The sequence below is a fragment of the Carassius gibelio genome, chromosome B22, assembly GCF_023724105.1.
Source record: "Carassius gibelio isolate Cgi1373 ecotype wild population from Czech Republic chromosome B22, carGib1.2-hapl.c, whole genome shotgun sequence".
Taxonomy (NCBI): Eukaryota; Metazoa; Chordata; class Actinopteri; order Cypriniformes; family Cyprinidae; genus Carassius; species Carassius gibelio.
In genome coordinates this window covers 7,844,077-7,862,368 of record NC_068417.1, presented here as the reverse complement: position 1 = coordinate 7,862,368, position 18,292 = coordinate 7,844,077, and the positions used below count along the sequence as shown (strand labels likewise).

The 18,292-nt window shown below is 36.9% G+C and overlaps 1 protein-coding gene and 1 long non-coding RNA gene across 4 annotated transcripts in view; one reads left to right on the top strand and one right to left on the bottom strand.

Annotated features, from left to right (window-relative positions):
- LOC127987819 (uncharacterized) overlaps positions 1-18,292 on the top strand; it is a 107,692-nt gene that overhangs the window by 47,617 nt on the left and 41,783 nt on the right. The gene's annotated exons all lie outside the window — the stretch shown is intronic.
- LOC127987708 (zinc finger protein 271) overlaps positions 1-18,292 on the bottom strand; it is a 392,063-nt gene that overhangs the window by 341,197 nt on the left and 32,574 nt on the right. The window contains exons 1-2 of one of the 2 annotated variants that reach the window (XM_052590081.1): positions 6,449-6,899; positions 2,431-2,661 (exon numbers count right to left, since the gene is read on the bottom strand). In XM_052590081.1, coding sequence (XP_052446041.1) covers positions 2,431-2,479 — 49 coding nt within the window. In that variant the 5' untranslated portion in view covers positions 2,480-2,661; positions 6,449-6,899. Of the gene's footprint in view, positions 1-2,430; positions 2,662-6,448; positions 6,900-18,292 lie in introns of those variants that run through there. The other variant, XM_052590086.1, reaches the window with a different exon arrangement.

Below are 18,292 nucleotides of genomic sequence, written 5' to 3'. Positions count from 1 at the left end.
TGAATTTGTGGTTCTGTAGCATATGCAGCAAAAATATCTAAGATAAATTGGTGATTTATTCTTAAACCAATCGGAGAGCTCGAATAGTGGAAGTATAGTAACAGTTTAATATTTCTTTTTCGTTATTTAAATATATATATGAAATGATTATGTTATGACTTAGACATTTTTACATATATTAACAATATGAATTGTATTGTAAATTATTCCATTCCTTTTTTACTCGCAATTTCAACAGTGTCCCAACTTTTTTGGAATCAGGTTTGTATGAAAGTATTCATTCGTGATGCAAGAAAAAAATCAACAGACAACAAAAATGAACAATAAGAGATTAATACTTGAAGCAATATATAAAGTAAAAGTGTAAAGGAATAAGACAAAATCGCTGTCTTTATTGACTAACAATACAGCAAAGCATCTCAAATCAATAAAAGTGAAGATGGATCAGACCATAACACTAAAACTACATGCACCATAAATTACACAAGCTTTTTGTAAAATACAGCCTAAGTGGAAGAATAATTAGTTGTTAAAAAAAACATAATAATAAAAAAAACACCTACAACAACAGTGAATATGAAGTGAAAAATAAACCAGGTTCTTTTTCAGCTTAATGAACAAGAACATTAAAAAACTTCTATAAATATGCATTAGAACAACAGTTGTAAAATAATGAAACTTGTAATAAAGCATAATAATATTATTTATATCACAAAGCAATGTTGTATACAAGAATAAAACTTTAGATCAAACTAGATAAACTTTAGGGAGGAACATTGAGTTGATCGGAATCTCACAGAAACTGCTGGTCTTGATGATCTTTATTCATGGTGTCAAATTTAGATTGTTTCTTATGACAGATTTATATTGAAGAGATGCAGTGTAGCACTTGAATGCAGTGGACCTGAGGATATATTACTTAATGTGATTGCTTATTTTATGTCTCTTTAGAGAAAACGAATGGCTGAAACTCTTTCCACATGCAGAGCAGTGATACGGTTTCTCTCCAGTGTGAACTCTCTCGTGTGTTTTCAGGAATCCTGACTGAGTGAATCTCTTGTCGCATTGTGAACACTTGTAAGGTTTCTCTCCAGTGTGGATCCTCTCATGTGTTTTCAGATTGTCTAATCGACTGAATCTCTTGTCGCAAAGTGAACAATTGTAAGGTTTCTCTCCAGTGTGGATCCTCTGATGTGTTTTCAGATTTTCTAACTGACTGAATCTCTTGTCGCAAAGTGAACACTTGTAAGGTTTCTCTCCAGTGTGGATCCTCTCATGTGTTTTCATGGATCCTGTCTGACTGAATCTTTTGTCACAGTGTGAACATTTGTAAGGTTTCTCTCCAGTGTGAATCTTCTCATGTGTTTTCAGATATGCTGACTGACTGAATCTTTTGTCACAGTGTGAACATTTGTAAGGTTTCTCTCCAGTGTGAATCTTCTCATGTTTCGTTAGGGATCCTAACTGACTGAATCTCTTGTCACAGTGTGTACACATGTAAGGTTTCTCTCCAGTGTGGATCCTCTGGTGCTGTTTCAAATGTTCAGCTGTAATAAATGTCTTCTCACACTCAAAACACATATATTCTCTCACACCAGTGTGCATTTTTTTATGAACTTTTAAACTATGCAGATGTGAAAATCTCTTTCCACACAAAGAACATGAATGTGGTTTCTCCTTAGTATGTATTTTCAGGTGATCCTTCAGGTTTGAAGCACGCTGAAATGTTTTTCTGCATTGATCACATTCATACAGTTTCGCTCCAATGTGGATGATCATGTGTTTCTTAAGGTTTCTCTTTTCTGAAAAACTCTTCCCGCACTGATCACATGTGTATGGTTTCTCTCCAGTGTGGATCCTCATGTGCATCTTTAGAGTCTGTTTGCATGTCAAACCCTTTCCACACTGACTGCAGGTGAAAATTTTCTTGACTTTTATTTTATATAAAGAAACCCTTTCAGTCTGTGAGAGAGTTTTTTCAGTACTTTTGACATGATGTGGTTTCTCCATTAGATCTGAAACTTCAGGTAAAAAAATAAAATAAAAATAAAAATAAAAATTAACCTGGGAAATGTGAAGTAAAAGCAGACAAAGGCTACACAAAATTAAGATCATTTAGACATTTATAATTCTTTACAAAATAAGATACAATTATCTATCTTAAAAATACAGACACTAATCCAATGTTTTTGTGACAACTTTTCTAAATTTTAATCTTTTTGACTACCTCTTTTATTACTTTTTCCTGAAAATTCCTGTCATATGCACATAAACTGACAGTCGCCTCTAAGCTAATACTAAATATTGTAGAAACTTAATTTTCTGTTATGTTGCTTTGCAATGATTTTTATGGTAAAAAGCGCTACAAATAAATAAACTTGAATTAAATTCTTCAATCTCATTAATGAAGGATGAAGAATAAACACCAACCTGTTTGTTCTTCAGTGTGGTTCATTCTGCAGGGTTCTGGATCTCTCATGTTCTCTCTGTTCTTCTATAAACTCTGTCTCTGCAGATTTCTCTTCTTCCTGATGCTTTGATGCTCATCTTCCCTTGTAGACTGATGGGAATATTCCAGCATTTATTGATGAACTGCAGCAGGAGGAGCTTCACTGAAGGTGTGATTGTTGTGGGAGGAGCTTCACTGAAGGAGGAGCAGATCTGCCAAAATTAAAGAATAATAAGTTATTACACATTATCGTATAATAATTTAGACATTTAAAATAGTAATATTCACCCATTCACCTAGTGAAGTAACTTTTAAGTAAAAAAAAAACCACAAAGTGTTTCAAACTAACTCAAAATGTATATATATTTTTGTTTTCTAAGAATTCCATCTATATATTTAAATTATTACATTTATATTACATCTTTTTAATTTAAAGGCATATAAAGATATGGGGGGGGGGTAGCCCAACAATTACCAAATATAAAAACATTTACCAAATATAAACAACTAAGAAAAAAATTAAAGAATAAACATAGAAATATAATTGTACAAATTTGCAATGTACAAATAACCCGCCAGTTGAGTTTAACTGAACATTTGTTTTTGTATGTTTTAGTTTTAATATAGTTTATCACAGATTAATTAAATAAATGTCAATATGATACTTACCTTTATCTTGTAATGCCACAATAAATGATCATGTCAATTGCTTAATGACTTTAGGTCTGTTGACAGCAATAAAATTAGCTTAATGTGGCAATTAACAGATCTGAAGTCATCAGTATAATGAATGAGGTGAATACAGGATCTATTGACGTGAAATAACGATGATTTTCATCAGCTGCTAATATTGATGAGCCTCAGACTATAAACACTCATTAAACAAGCCATTCAGGATCAGCAGCAGTTTGCTGGTAGAAACTGTTTGTTTGCATCAGAATTTATGCTGAAAGCCTATTTAATTGCTCTATTGAAAAGTATTACAATTATTTCTCAAATGAAACAATGAATATGACTAATAAAAGACACTAACAATGAGCTTTCTCAGACAATATGATTTTACCATTTATTATGTGGAGAGAAACAAGACAAAACCTTCTTTATAAGTGTTAGCAGGCACACAAATAGAAGTGAGACCAATAAAAATGATCCTTTTACCGATTTTTTAATTTGAAAAAGGTTAGCAGAAAAGAAACATTACAAGAACATGAACAAAATAAATCATGAATTAAAAAAAAGAGAAAAGTTTCTATTGACATTTTAGCAGTTGATGAAAAGGAAAAACTAATCCCGCTGAACATACTGTATAAAAGTGGTGATCCTGCTAATGTAACTATAGACCTGTCAGTATTCTACCAGTTGTTTCTAAATTAGTTGAAAAGGTCATTATCATTCAGTTAGTTGAGCATTTATATCTTGGTCATTTCCCATTAAACTATATGCAGTTTGGCATATTTAGGGCACATATTAGTTTTAATATAGTTTATCACAGATTAATTAAATAAATGTCAATATGATACTTATCTTTATCTTGTAATGACACAATAGCTGATCGAGTCATTTGCTTAATGACTTTTAAGTCTGTTGACAGCTATAAAATCAGCTTAATGTGTCAATTAACAGATCAGGGGCCCTTTCTTCGTACGTCGCTAACTCAGTTAGCTGGATTTGAATGTTGACGATTTGGCGTGATCTTGGATCGTTTGGTTCTTCGAAGCTCATCCCGGAGCTGCTGTCACAGCAACATGTCCGTAAGCTTAAACCTGCTCGGGAGCAGCTTATTTCATGTAAACAGGATTAGATCGCTTCTTTTCAACCAGAACTGATACTCAAAATATGTCCGCTACCACCGCTACTTTATTACAAGAGTATCATACGGATCCAGGGACAATAATTGAAAATAACAATCATTAAAAGAAATATTTAAAAATTATATAAAAATGCTGTGTAGTCCATAACAGCCTACTATAGACACAGCCAGTTTTACTCACTGAAATATTTATTTGTCATAAAATTATTACTTCATAATTGTATTAGAGTCTTACACACATGCTATACAGATAATAGAGTCGTGCATTATTTTGAGTGATGACTGCTATTATAAGAGTGGCTTGATGAGCGCAGGAGATGCACATAACATGATATTGACCCTTAAGAAACTTTCATTAATGCTGTCACGTAATAAATCTGTCCAAATATAAAATGAAATGTATAGATAATTTCTACATTGAAATAAAAATGTAAAGACTGCACAACTATTATAAATTGTGAATCTAAATAATTGGGAATCATGAAAAAAATTCTAATAAAATAAAAACATGCATCTATAATCACATTTATGTAGTTTTGTTTGCTTGGCTGTTTCCTTATAAGTCCAGAAATTTGTCAAGTTTTTCGTCAGGTGTCGTTTTAAATTATATGACGTCATTACATTGCCGTCTTGCCACCAGCCAATCGCTGCACTGCTGATCATGGTTTCGAGTATCGATACATATCCCCTTTTAAGACAACACATGAACGCACAATTATCTCAGATAACTCAATCTAGCAATACTAATAATAAACAACAGGTGTGTTCAAAGAACCCATTTAGCCAGATCATGATTAGCACGATGATATCATCTTGGATGTGTCATTTGATCTCGGATGTATTAAGCGACGTACGAAGACCGGGCACCAGAAGTCATCAGTTTAATGAATGAGGTGAAAACAGATCTATTGACACGAAAATAAAGAGGATTGTTTTGATGAGTCTCAGACTATAAACACTCATTAATAGGGGTGTAACGATTCTCTAGTTTTCTCAAAGAATCATTTACAAACACGATGCATGTGTATCGATCTTGAAAACAGCGATTCAATGCTTTCAAAATATATATGTATTAAATAACAAGCACAAATCAATGGAGACTTTAAACAGTGTTCATCTCCTTCAGGCCAGAGTTTAAGCGCCTGTGACAGGATTGTGCTCGCGCTACATCTCACTTACAGCTGATGTGTGATCTCTCTTTAGGACTCATGACCAGTAATGCTAAAGTCTAGTGGTTTTACTTTTCTGTAGTTTTTCAATGGCTCCCTGCTTCTTACAGAAGCCTTTACCGGAGCAGTCGAAAGCTGCGTTATTTATTGCATGGATGTAGCAGAAATCCCAGACAGCAAGCAGTTTCGGCTCAGGTCTGGCCCACATGGATTTCATGCGGGCCAGATGTGGGCCGGATCTGGGCCAACACTATGTTGCTGTCTGGGATGTGTCTAAATCATACGCACAGTTCCACTGAATGATAAATGTGTTTTAACCATGCCGATGAACCGAATGTATGAAGGAAATTGTTAAAATAACCACAGCATTAACAAACGACCTTGAAATAAGAGCGCAAGGTTTATCTGATAATCAGATGCATGAAAGTAGTTTTTGTTGTTATAGAACAGGGGTCCGCAACCCACAGCACGTTTGCCAACAGTGACATGCAGAAGGATAAATCGCTGGCACGCAAGCAATAGGGAAAACTGCATACTGACGTACATTTTGAGGTAATAACTTCTCATGGTCACACAGCTTGTTAGGAGCTATAAATATTATTAAACGATCAACAGACTTGCGTGGCCACTGCACATACTAGGTGCTGCAGATCAAAACCTTAGCGGTCTAACAGCGTTAGTCAAGAGAGGTATTACTTGGATGTATATTTTGCCTCTCTAAATCTAATACCATATTTTATTTTATTTTATTTCAAACTTATACATTCACATACACTAATTCACTTTGCACTAACATGGTTAATACTTTTTATATATTTTATTACTATTATTATTTTCCTTTCTTTTAATACATACGTATGTGCACTATTTCTAAGCAGCCCAGCTACTGCTTTGGCAATACCAATGAACAGTTTTTGTCATGCCAATAAAGCACACCTAAATTGAGAGTGAGCGAGAGAGACAGCGATAGAGAGGTTTAAATTGTCTGTGTCTTTCTCTACAAACAAAGTGTTTACTTACTTAAAACTGCGATTTTACCACCTCCTTGCTTAGAAATGTTCATAGTTCAGTTTACTTTATCAGCTTCCCTGTTATCTGTGTCCTGTCATTTTCTGCAGCTCGTGACCTCGGCAATCAGTGTTGATAGATCGGCGCAGCTGTGTGCAGATCACGAGCTGATTGCCCTCACCTGTCGCTTGTTCCCATTCTCCCTTATATTCTCCCTGTGTCTGTCCCTTGTTGTCAGTAGATTTTGTGTTGTCATTGTGCTGTGTGTCCTTTTCCTCGCCTTGTGGCTGCGGTGCTCAGTACGAATAGACGAGGAGTTCTTGGGGTTGGCCATTTGCCTGAGATCCTCAGTCTCATTTTTCCATGTCCCATGGGCATTGCACCAGAGGTTGTCTCAACAGCCTGTGTCTGCAGGTGTCTGTACGGACTGCTCTGGAGTTGTTTTTCACTTTGGATTATTTTTTGATCTTTTATTATTGTACCCAATAAACTGTTGCACATATCCTCTGCATTTGAGTTTTTCTTCCTCACAGTCTTGACATATATGTAGCAATTCAGTATCATTAAATTAAAGTCACTTGGCAACACTGACAACAAAGTTTATGTGTGGCTGAATGTTACTTTTTGCACAGCACAATCTCAGATCTCACTCTCTGTGTGTGTGTGTGTGTGTGCACAGGGCCGCATTAAGAGCTCACTGGGCCCCGGGGCTATGAGTTACTGCAGCCCCCCCCCCCCCACCACTTTAGGTCACCAACTAAAGAGATGATGTCTTCTGGTGAATATTGTGGAAACTACAGGTCCTTCTCAAAAAATTAGCATATTGTGATAAAAGTTCATTATTTTCCATAATGTAATGATAAAAATTAAACTTTCATATATTTTAGATTCATTGCACACCAACTGAAATATTTCAGGTCTTTTATTGTTTTAATACTGATGATTTTGGCATACAGCTCATGAAAACCCAAAATTCCTATCTCAAAACATTAGCATATTTCATCCGACCAATAAAAGAAAAGTGTTTTAAATACAAAGAAAAGTCAACCTTCAAATAATTATGTTCAGTTATGTACTCAATACTTGGTCGGGAATCCTTTTGCAGAAATGACTGCTTCAATGCGGCGTGGCATGGAGGCAATCAGCCTGTGGCACTGCTGAGGTGTTATGGAGGACCAGGATGCTTCGATAGCGGCCTTAAGCTCATCCAGAGTGTTGGGTCTTGCGTCTCTTAACTTTCTCTTCACAATATCCCACAGATTCTCTATGGGGTTTAGGTCAGGAGAGTTGGCAGGCCAAATTATAATATGCTATAATGTATTAAATAAAAGTACTTTTTTCGGATGAAAGCAAATTTTGCATGTCATTCGGAAATCAAGGTGCCAGAGTCTGGAGAAAGACCGGGAGAAGGAAATGCCAAAATGCCTGAAGTCCAGTGTCAAGTACCCACAGTCAGTGATGGTCTGGGGTGCCATGTCAGCTGCTGGTGTTGGTCCACTGTGTTTTATCTTTGTGTCTGTATTTATTATTATTTTTTTTAGATCCTTCTGGTCAGTGATTAATGTATGGTATATTATTGTATTGTTACTAGGGCTACACTTTAACTACATATATCTATGTATGTTTTCTTGGTAGCATCTTATGCATATTTGTCTGCCAACTCATTTCCTTTCAATCCTACATGCGCAGCTACCCAACAGAAAGTTAAAAATGAACAGTAAAGCCTCCTTTTCTGCTTAGTGAACAAGAACATTTTGAACCTGTAAAACCCTTTTACAGACTATGCATTAGATTAAGATTTTGAACAAAGGTAAACATGTAATTAAGCATAATTATATGATCTCAATCATGAAGCAAAATTGGACACAATATATTGAGGGGAGAAACTCAATTTTTAGAACTATTAGGATATTCATTGTTTCTCATGTGAACATCTGTAAAAATTACTTTACATATCACCTCAGTGGTGAAATACCTGGATTTGGATGGTGATTTATTTACAGTGGTCCTGGTCTGTGTTCCTGCGAACTCAGGAACGCACTGCTCAAGTGGCCAGTCACATGATTGTCTGCTATAAATACACTCTAGAAAATGCTGTGTTGAGACTGCTGGGTAGAACGTTGTTTTAACCCAAGTTTTGGTTGAAATTTGGTCTCGATCATAACCCAGCGGCGCTGGGCTGGGAACACGGACGTGAAAGAGAGCACACACGTCAGAGTGAAAGACATTATGTTAAGTGATCATAAAAGTTATCATTCGTTGTTTATGTTCGAGGTTACTTGAAAGGCAGAAATAAAAGAGCTTATTTTGAAAAATACGTGGATGTGGTTTTCGCCTCAGAAACGGGGGTCTTTTACTGAACAGAAGAGGTAATGTTACTTTTAATATATTGTCCATGAGTGTTTTTACAAGATCTGCACTTTTTGAGGTGTTAATAGACAGTTATGGTTACGGTTACAATAGGGCTGCACGATTAATCGCATGCGATTGTCATGCGTGTCTTTGTCAGTAAAGCCGGTTCTGTGATTAGCAGTAAATGTCCACCACCTGGTTTCAAATGGAGCGGCAATTCCCAGCTAGAATTTTCTTTGTTCTAAAATGTTCTAAGAACATTCCCATGGATTGTTCTAACAATGTTTTTAGCGGGTAGTTTTATTTTTGTTCCCAGAACGTTCTCTCAAAAGATAGGATAACGTTCTCTAAAAACATTCTACAAATGTTTATCAATAACATTATTAGAACATTATTCCATAACATTCTAATTAAGATTTAAGTGGATGTTTAGATGTGGATGTTGATGTCTGTTTAAAAGTAATAGCTTGGTTTGATGTCACCATAATGCTGGTAAGTGTTGGCTTTAGTTGTGCAATTTGACACTTGACATGACGGTGTTGTTTTTTAGCTGCTGTCATCTTTATTGTGGCAAAAACCGCAAACGAATATGTGGTTCAATGGTGCTGTTTGCTTGCTGATGATTGATATGTCTGATTACTTGTTTTCACCCAAGCTACTGTGTGGTGTTAGTTAAGTATTATTTATTAAAGTGACTCAATGGTCAACAACCTGACACCCAATTGAATTTAAAGCAGATAATTTCAAAAATTAAAAAAAAAAATTGTCACACAAACATCAAGATTCAGTGTATGAATCTCAGCAATGGTGACATGCTTTATGCTGCAATGTATTCTGGGTACATCATGCAAAACTCATCCATAGCACCCAGAACGCATTGCGGCATGAAGCAGGTCACCATTGTTGAGATTCTTACACTAATTCTTAAGATCTCTGTATGTCTAAGCATCCTATGGTTTGAAGTGATTCTAAAACAATGTAGTTTAAAAAGATCAGATAAAAATAAAATAACATAAATTGTCAGGACCCTGTGTATTGCAACACATCTGCTCTAGTCACTAATATTAAATTAATAGCGTAGAACAGACTCCTGGTAAAATCAGTTGATCAGATTGTTACATTAAGACATCTCTAATTTCAGCCAGTAACCAACATTATCGAATGACATCTTTTTCTCAATGTTTTTGCTGTAACAGGTATAATTACAGCAGCTAAATGAACGCTAACACTGAAAAGAGTCATACTTCCTAAGTACTGATCAGCATAATGGTGACATCAAACTAAACTATAATTTTCAATAAACCATCAACATCTCTGTTAATCTCAATAAGAACTTTTTTACATTTATGACAGAAATAACTCTTGTTTATAATAAGTGAAGATTGTCATGTTTTTGGAGTATTTACGCTAGAGTTTGACACCAAACAGAGGTTGGGTTTTCACTTTCAACCAACATCTGACTTCTGAGCAATGTCAGTCCACATCTAGTGTGATGGGAAGCCGTAATTCACTGACAAGCTGTGCAATATCACGTTCATAATCGCAGATTAATCGCATGCGGTTATGAACGCGATATTGCGTAGCTTGTCAACGATCTGCGGCTCTGTATATTAGGTGCGGCTCCATTTGAAAGCAGCTGATGGACATTTACCGCTAATCACAGAACCATCTTTACTGATGAGACACGCATGACAATCGCATGCGATTAATCGTGCAGCCCTAGGTTACAATCTTATTTTTCACGGTTAAACTGAACGTACGTTAGTAATGTTTGTTTTTGTAGATATTGTAAGCCAGAAACAATATAATAAAAATGTTTCTGTTGTCTCCTGCTTATTTATTTCACATTGTGATGCAACAACAGTGTGATTACGTGTCATTTCATTAAAACCACTGATGTCTGTGTTGTTCATTGCAGAACTCGAACCAACTTTGGAGTTGTCTGATTTGGAGAGTCGTCATTCTTGATCTTCCCTCTTAAAGGAATAGTTCACAAATAATTTACTTGCCCTCATGTCATTCCAAACTGTCTTTACAACACAAATGAATATATTTTTAATTTTCTCATAATTTCTAGTTAATCCACTGAGAGTCTAGATAATAGGTATTTTCAAGCTTTTTTGGTTATTATCAAGTTATTGTAGAAGTAATAATAATAAATGTTTTATTTTATTTATAATGCGCCTTTCACATGCTCAAAGCGCTACAACATACATACAAAAATAATTAAACAATCAAACAAACATTGCAGTAAAAAGTATCAAAAATTCACAATTTATAAATTAAAAGCTTGAGTAAAAAGATGTGTCTTAAGAAGCCTCTTAAAACAACCCACAGAAGCAGCATCCCTGATAGACGCAGGTAATGTATTCCATAACTTAGGCGCATTACAGGAAAAGGCCCTTCCCCCCATAGTTCTTAATTTACAACAAGGCTGACACAGAGAGATAGCCAGCAGAGCGGAGAGAATATATTGCAACCTCTTAATAGAACTTGCTGTTAAGCCCGCAAAGAGAGAGTTACAATAATCAAGCCTTGACGTGATGAAAGCATGGATAAGCTTCTCTGCTTCAGGCCTAGAGAGAAACGGTCTAATGCACGCAATGTTTCTCAGGTGGGAAAAAAGCAACCTTCGTTATGTTATTAAAATGAGAATTAAAAGATAGCTGGGCATCGAAAATAACCCCCAAATTACGAACCTGGCCAGAAGGGGACAACTGGGTGTTGTCTACTGAGATTCTAAAATCCTTGCATTTACTTACATTCAAAGGAGTGCCAATTAATAAGACTTCAGTTTTGGAGCAGTTTAGTTTAAGAAAGTTGAGTTTCATCCACCCTTTAATTTCCATCAAACAGTCAGACAGGTTAGAAGATGAAAAATTAAGATCAGGCGGAGAGCTGATATAAATCTGGGTGTCATCAGCATAGCAGTGATAGCTCAGGCCATATTTCTGAATGATCTGCACGAGAGGCAACATATAAATACTAAATAAAGTAGGACCCAAGACTGATCCCTGAGGGACACCCTGACACAGAGAAACAGTCTGAGATCGGTTTGAACCCATGATTGTGAATGATCTGAGAGGTAAGATTCAAACCAATTGAACACCGTTCCAGACAGACCGTTCCACTTATGCAATCTTTCCAATAATATTCTATGAAATATGGTGTCGAATGCAGCAGTAATGTCTAACATGACCAAAATGCCACAGGCCCCAGAGTCAGTTATAACGAGGAGGTCATTCAGAACCCTGACCAAAGCAGTCTCTGTACTGTGTCCAGATCTAAACCCGGATTGAAATCTTTCTAATATGCTGTACGTATGGAGATGAGTATGGAGTTGCCCAACAACCACACGCTCAAGTACTTTTGCCAGGAAAGGTAAGTAGAAATGGGTCGATAATGTGACATGTCAGTGATATCGCTACCAGCTTTTTTTAAGAACTGGCTTAAATGCAGCCATTTTTAGAGCAGTAGAGACATTAATGAGTGAGGCATTTACGGTTGTGATGTGGGGTAAAATGACAGGCAGACATTTTTTTAAAACAGTCATAGGGAGTGGATCAAGTATGCAAGTAGTAGAGTTCATAGACAAGACAAGTTTAGAAATAAAATCAGAGTCAACAGCACTAAAACTTGAAAAAGCAATACCAAAGAAATTAGCAGGATGCAACTCAACAAGCTCAGGAGCAACCTCACAAGGAATAGCGTTATGGATATTCTCACTGCTCAATGGTGGAACAGTTAAGGTCACTAGGAGGTTTGATAAGATTATTGACTGTTCTAAACAGAACATGGGGATTAGAGATGTTGCTACTAATAATAGTAGAATAATATGCCCCTTTTGCAGCTTTGAGAGCGTTTTGGTACTCAATCTGATGCCGATTAAATATTAATCTGTGAACTGTTAGACCAGATTTTTTATATTTCCGTTCCAACTGCTTGCCCTAATGCCTTCAACTTGCGCAACTCAGATGTGTACCAGGGAGATGATCTCTTAAAAGACACAACACGTTTTTTCAGAGGAGCAAACTCATCCAGAATAGATGTAAGAGTAACATTATGCTGATCAATAGAGGCATACCACCCATAGTATGACTAAGGAGATCAAAATCAATATCACTGATTTTCCTGAAACAAATAACACGTTCTCTCACAGTCTGCAAAGGAGGAGTCAGAGTGAACGTGAGAAGCTTGTGATCACCTATACATACATCAGTACACTCAAGATGTTCAATAAATACTCCCGAAGTGCAGACCAGATCTAATATATGTCCGTGTTTGTGTGTTGCAAAGTCAACATGCTGAGTGAAGTTAAAACATTCAAGTGCATCCATGAGGCACACAGCATTATTGCAAGCCAAATTATAAACGTGAAAATTTAGATCACCAGTTAAAAGAATAGCTGGACAGAGTGCACTGGCAAGTGTCAAACACTCAGTAAATTCAGAGAAAAATGCAGAGTTAGGTTTGGGAGGACGGTAGATATTCAATACAAGAACTGATGAAAGACCAGTCAGCATAAAAGCCAAGCATTCAAATGACGAAAAGCAAGGCAATGACACCTCAGTAATCACAACATCAGATCTATAAATGACAGCAAGACCGCCACCGCGGCTGATGGAGCGCGGCCGGTCAAGATAAGTGTAGCCAGGCAGAGTACACATATTGAGATTGTCATTAGGCTGATGCCATGTTTCACAGAGGCAAAAGAAGTCCAGTTTTTTGTCCAAAACAATGTCACAAAGTGAAGCCGCTTTATCGTTAATAGATCGAGTGTTCAGATGTGCAAACCTGATTGTGTCAAGGCGGACACCACAGCTGGATGGAGTGGACTTCTGGAGGTAGGAAAAATTAGCAGAGCAGACATGACGCGAAGATAAATGGCGACAATCCAGACACCTCTGAGACCAAACTGTTTTTATAACTGCTCCTTTCAAATGCAGATTCCGGCGGGAGCCTCGATGAACGTACTTTGGCCGTCGGAGAAGTTGTAGCGATCGCAGCTGTGTTTCCGAAATACCAGAGGCAACGGGCTGGGAATGACGAAGCTGTAAAAGTTCCGTGGCCGAGTATTTTATCATTGTGCAGTCCGAGAGGTAGAAGTTAATCTTGCAGTAGACACCAAATAATGCCAGTATAAAAACAAATAAAATCCAGCAAAGCCGCATGTTAGCAGATATCAGCCAATATAAAACCGTTCAACAGCACCTTAGAATAAACAATTTAACGCACTGATGGAGAAGCGGCAGCCACAGTGCGCCAGCGTCCTCTCCCTACAGCGTCCCCTAAGTAATCCATTCTGATGTTTATATATGAGTAAATCTTAAATTATAGGATAGTGAACATGTATGTTCTACAGAAAATATTGGTCTCTCAGACTAGCAATGGAGGACAAAATTAAGAGAATATTAAATATATTTATTGGTGTTCCAGAACTTTGCAGAGTTTGTCTGGGTATAAACAACACGAGGGAGAGTAAATTATGACCATTTTCATTTTTTGCATGCTGGGTTAAACATAATAACCCAACTTGTTGGGTAAAAATAACCCAGCATTGGCTGACAGAGAAGATTGAGAGAACTAGAGACACGCATCCAAACTTTAATTGAGGACAGTAAGAATGTTAGGGCTCTAGATACAGCTTTGGATGCGTCTAGATCAGGGATTCCTGTACATTGTCCGGTTCCAGCAACAGAGCCCCTGCAGCAGGGCAACTGGGTGACGGTGAGGCAGCGAAGTCATGGGTCAAAACACTGCTCTTCTGTTCCGATCAAAACATTAAACAGGTTCTCCCCACTCAGTGATGCACCCACTGAGAAACCTGATGAAAGTGCTCTAGTTATTGGTGATTCTATTGTACGGAACGTGAATATAGAGACACCAGCCACCATAGTCAAATGTTTACCAGGAGCCAGAGTGCCTGACATCTTGGCAAATTTAAAAGTGCTGGCTAATGCTAAACGTAAATACAGTAAGATTGTTATTCATGCCGGCGCTAATGATGTTCGACTTCGCCAGTCGGAGATCACTAAAAATAACTTTAAAGAGGTGTGTGAACTTGCAAGCACAATGTCAGACACTGTAATATGCTCTGGTCCCCTCCCTGCTTACCATGGTGACGAGATGCATAGCAGATTGTCATCACTCAATGGCTGGATGTCTAAGTGGTGCCCACAGAATAACATAGGTTTCATAGACAATTGGACAAGCTTTTGGGGCAGACCTGACCTGTTTAAAAGAGATGGTCTTCATCCCTCCTGGGGTGGCGCCACTCTTCTGTCTAGAAATATGGCAAATAGTCTTAGAGTTTATACTTGACTAACTGGGGCCCAGGTCAGGAAGCAGACAGACTGGCTAAGCCGACCGTCTGCTAGCTGCCTCCCATCACAGAGGTCAGTTAATTCTCAGCACATAGAGACTCTTTCACCTAGATATCACACTATAGAGACTGTGTATGTTCCCCGAACTAGAAAATACAAAAAAAGTCCAAACCAAGTTAAGGTTAACAATTTAATTGAGGTTCAACTAATAAAAAACAAATGCAATATGGATAAACAAATGATAAAGATTGGCTTATTGAATACCAGATCCATTTCTACGAAAACACTTTTTGTAAATAATATGATAGCTGATCATAATGTAGATGTGCTCTGTTTGACAGAAACTTGGCTAAAACCTGATGATTACATTATTTTAAATGAGTCCACCCCCCAAGGTTACGGTTATAAACATGAACCGCGTCTAAAAGGCAAAGGGGGAGGAGTTGCTTCAATTTATAACAACGTTTTCAGGATTTCTCATACGGCAGGCTTCAAGTATAACTCGTTTGAAGTAATGGTGCTTCATATAACATTATCCAGAGAAAACATTGTTAATGATAAATACCCTGTTATGTTTGTACTGGCTACTGTATACAGGCCACCAGGGCACCATACAGACTTTATTAAAGAGTTTGGTGATTTTACATCCGAGTTAGTTCTGGCTGCAGATAAAGTTTTAATAGTTGGTGATTTTAATATCCATGTCGATAATGAAAAAGATGGATTGGGATCAGCATTTATAGACATTCTGAACTCTATTGGTGTTAGACAACATGTTTCAGGACCTACTCATTGTCGAAATCATACTCTAGATTTAATACTGTCACAAATTATTCAGCCAAGTGATGATATCTCAGATCATTATTTAGTTCTGTGCAAACTTCATATAGCCAAAATTGTAAATTCTACTTCTTGTTACAAATATCGAAGAACCATCACTTCTACCACAAAAGACTGCTTTTTAAGTTATCTTCCTGATGTATCCAAATTCCTTAGCATATCCAAAACTATGGACGCTCTCTTTTCTAGCACTTTAAATACAGTTGCTCCTTTACACTTAAGGAAGGTTAAGGAAAACAGTTTGACACCATGGTATAATGAGCATACTCGCACCCTAAAGAGAGCAGCCCGAAAAATGGAGCGCAGCTGGAGGAAAACAAAACTTGAGGTATTTCGTATTGCTGGGCGGGAAAGTAGCATATCCTATAGAAAAGCATTAAAAACTGCTAGATCTGATTACTTTTCTTCTCTTTTAGAAGAAAACAAACATAACCCCAGGTATTTATTCAATACAGTGGCTAAATTAACGAAAAATAAAGCCTCAACAAGTGTTGACATTTCCCAACACCACAACAGTAATGACTTTATGAACTACTTTACTTCTAAAATCTTTAGACCGTATCATAGTACTGAGACTGCTCTCCTTAGAGTTACAAATGATCTGCTCTTATCATCTGATCGTGGGTGTATCTCTCTATTAGTTTTATTGGATCTTAGTGCTGCATTTGACACAATTGACCACAGCATTCTTTTGTATAGACTTGAACACTTTGTTGGCATCAGTGGAAGTGCATTAGCATGGTTTAAATCGTACTTATATGACCGCCATCAGTTCGTAGCAGTGAATGAAGATGTATCATATCGATCACTAGTGCAGTATGGAGTACCTCAAGGCTCAGTACTAGGGCTGCTACTCTTCACGCTTTATATGTTACCCTTGGGAGATATCATCAGGAAACATGGTGTTAGCTTTCACTGTTATGCTGATGATACTCAGCTCTATATTTCCTCGCAGCCCGGTGAAACACACCAATTTGAAAAACTAATGAAATGCATAGTCGATATAAAAAATTGGATGACGAGTAATTTCTTACTGCTAAATTCAGAAAAAACAGGTGTTAATTATAGGGCCTAAAAACTCTGCTTGTAACAACCTAGAACACTGTCTAAGACTTGATGGTTGCTCTGTCAATTCTTCGTCATCAGTTAGGAACCTAGGTGTGCTACTTGATCGCAATCTTTCCTTAGAAAGCCACGTTTCTAGCATTTGTAAAACTGCATTTTTTCATCTCAAAAATATATCTAAATTGCGGCCTATGCTCTCAATGTCAAATGCAGAAATGTTAATCCATGCATTTATGACCTCAAGGTTAGATTATTGTAATGCTTTATTGGGTGGTTGTACTGCACGCTTAGTAAACAAACTACAGCTAGTCCAAAATGCAGCAGTAAGAGTTCTTACTAGAACTAGGAAGTATGACCATATTAGCCCGGTCCTGTCCACACTGCACTGGCTCCCTATCAAACATCGTATAGATTTTAAAATATTGCTTATTACTTATAAAGCCCTGAATGGTTTAGCACCTCAGTATTTGAATGAGCTCCTTTTACATTATACTCCTTGATGCAAAAATAGAGACTTCAATCCTGGTCAGACGGTGTGGTGTTTTTTAGTATGCAAATTTATTCAAAGAAAATAAGTAGTATGACAACAACTCATTTCTTGCAAACAGATTATTAAGTATTAAAATCAATTTCAAATATAGAAAATGCAAATCCAAAATTAATATAGTTTTAAAAGCAATCCATATATAGTGGATTTTACTCATTTAAAATGAATGCAATATCCTTGATTACAATATGCAAAAGCAATTCAAAATATTAGTAAAATAATACAAAGTATATAACAAGCATATAAAATACCTGCATTTCAAGATAACAACAATAAAGACAATGTATCTGATATGAATGAAAACCTGTAAGATGATCAAAGAGTTCAAGTGAGCCCCGGAATATGGGAAGAAAAAGGTGAGAAAAGACTAAGTCCAGCTAGAAGGGTCTAGTCTGAACTCAGTCTGAGCTAAGCAAAGAGGGGTGGATTGCCTCCTCTTATAGTCCTGCAAATCTGTATCAAACTCATGCCACGTCTCTGCAGCCACGTCTCAGACAGATATCAAAACATTCGTCATCTTCCTCCGAAAATACATATGAGCTCTTGCAGCCTAATTTCAGTTCCCTATTTCTGAAGGTCAGCAGATTGTTTGTTCAAAGTCCAACTGTCCTACCTCAGGAGGTTAACAGTCTCGTTCTCTCTTATTAAGAACCCACAGAGGGAATTAAAATAACTCCAAATAACAGACGTGATGAAATATGAACGTCTCCAATCATGCGGTTTTTAGAA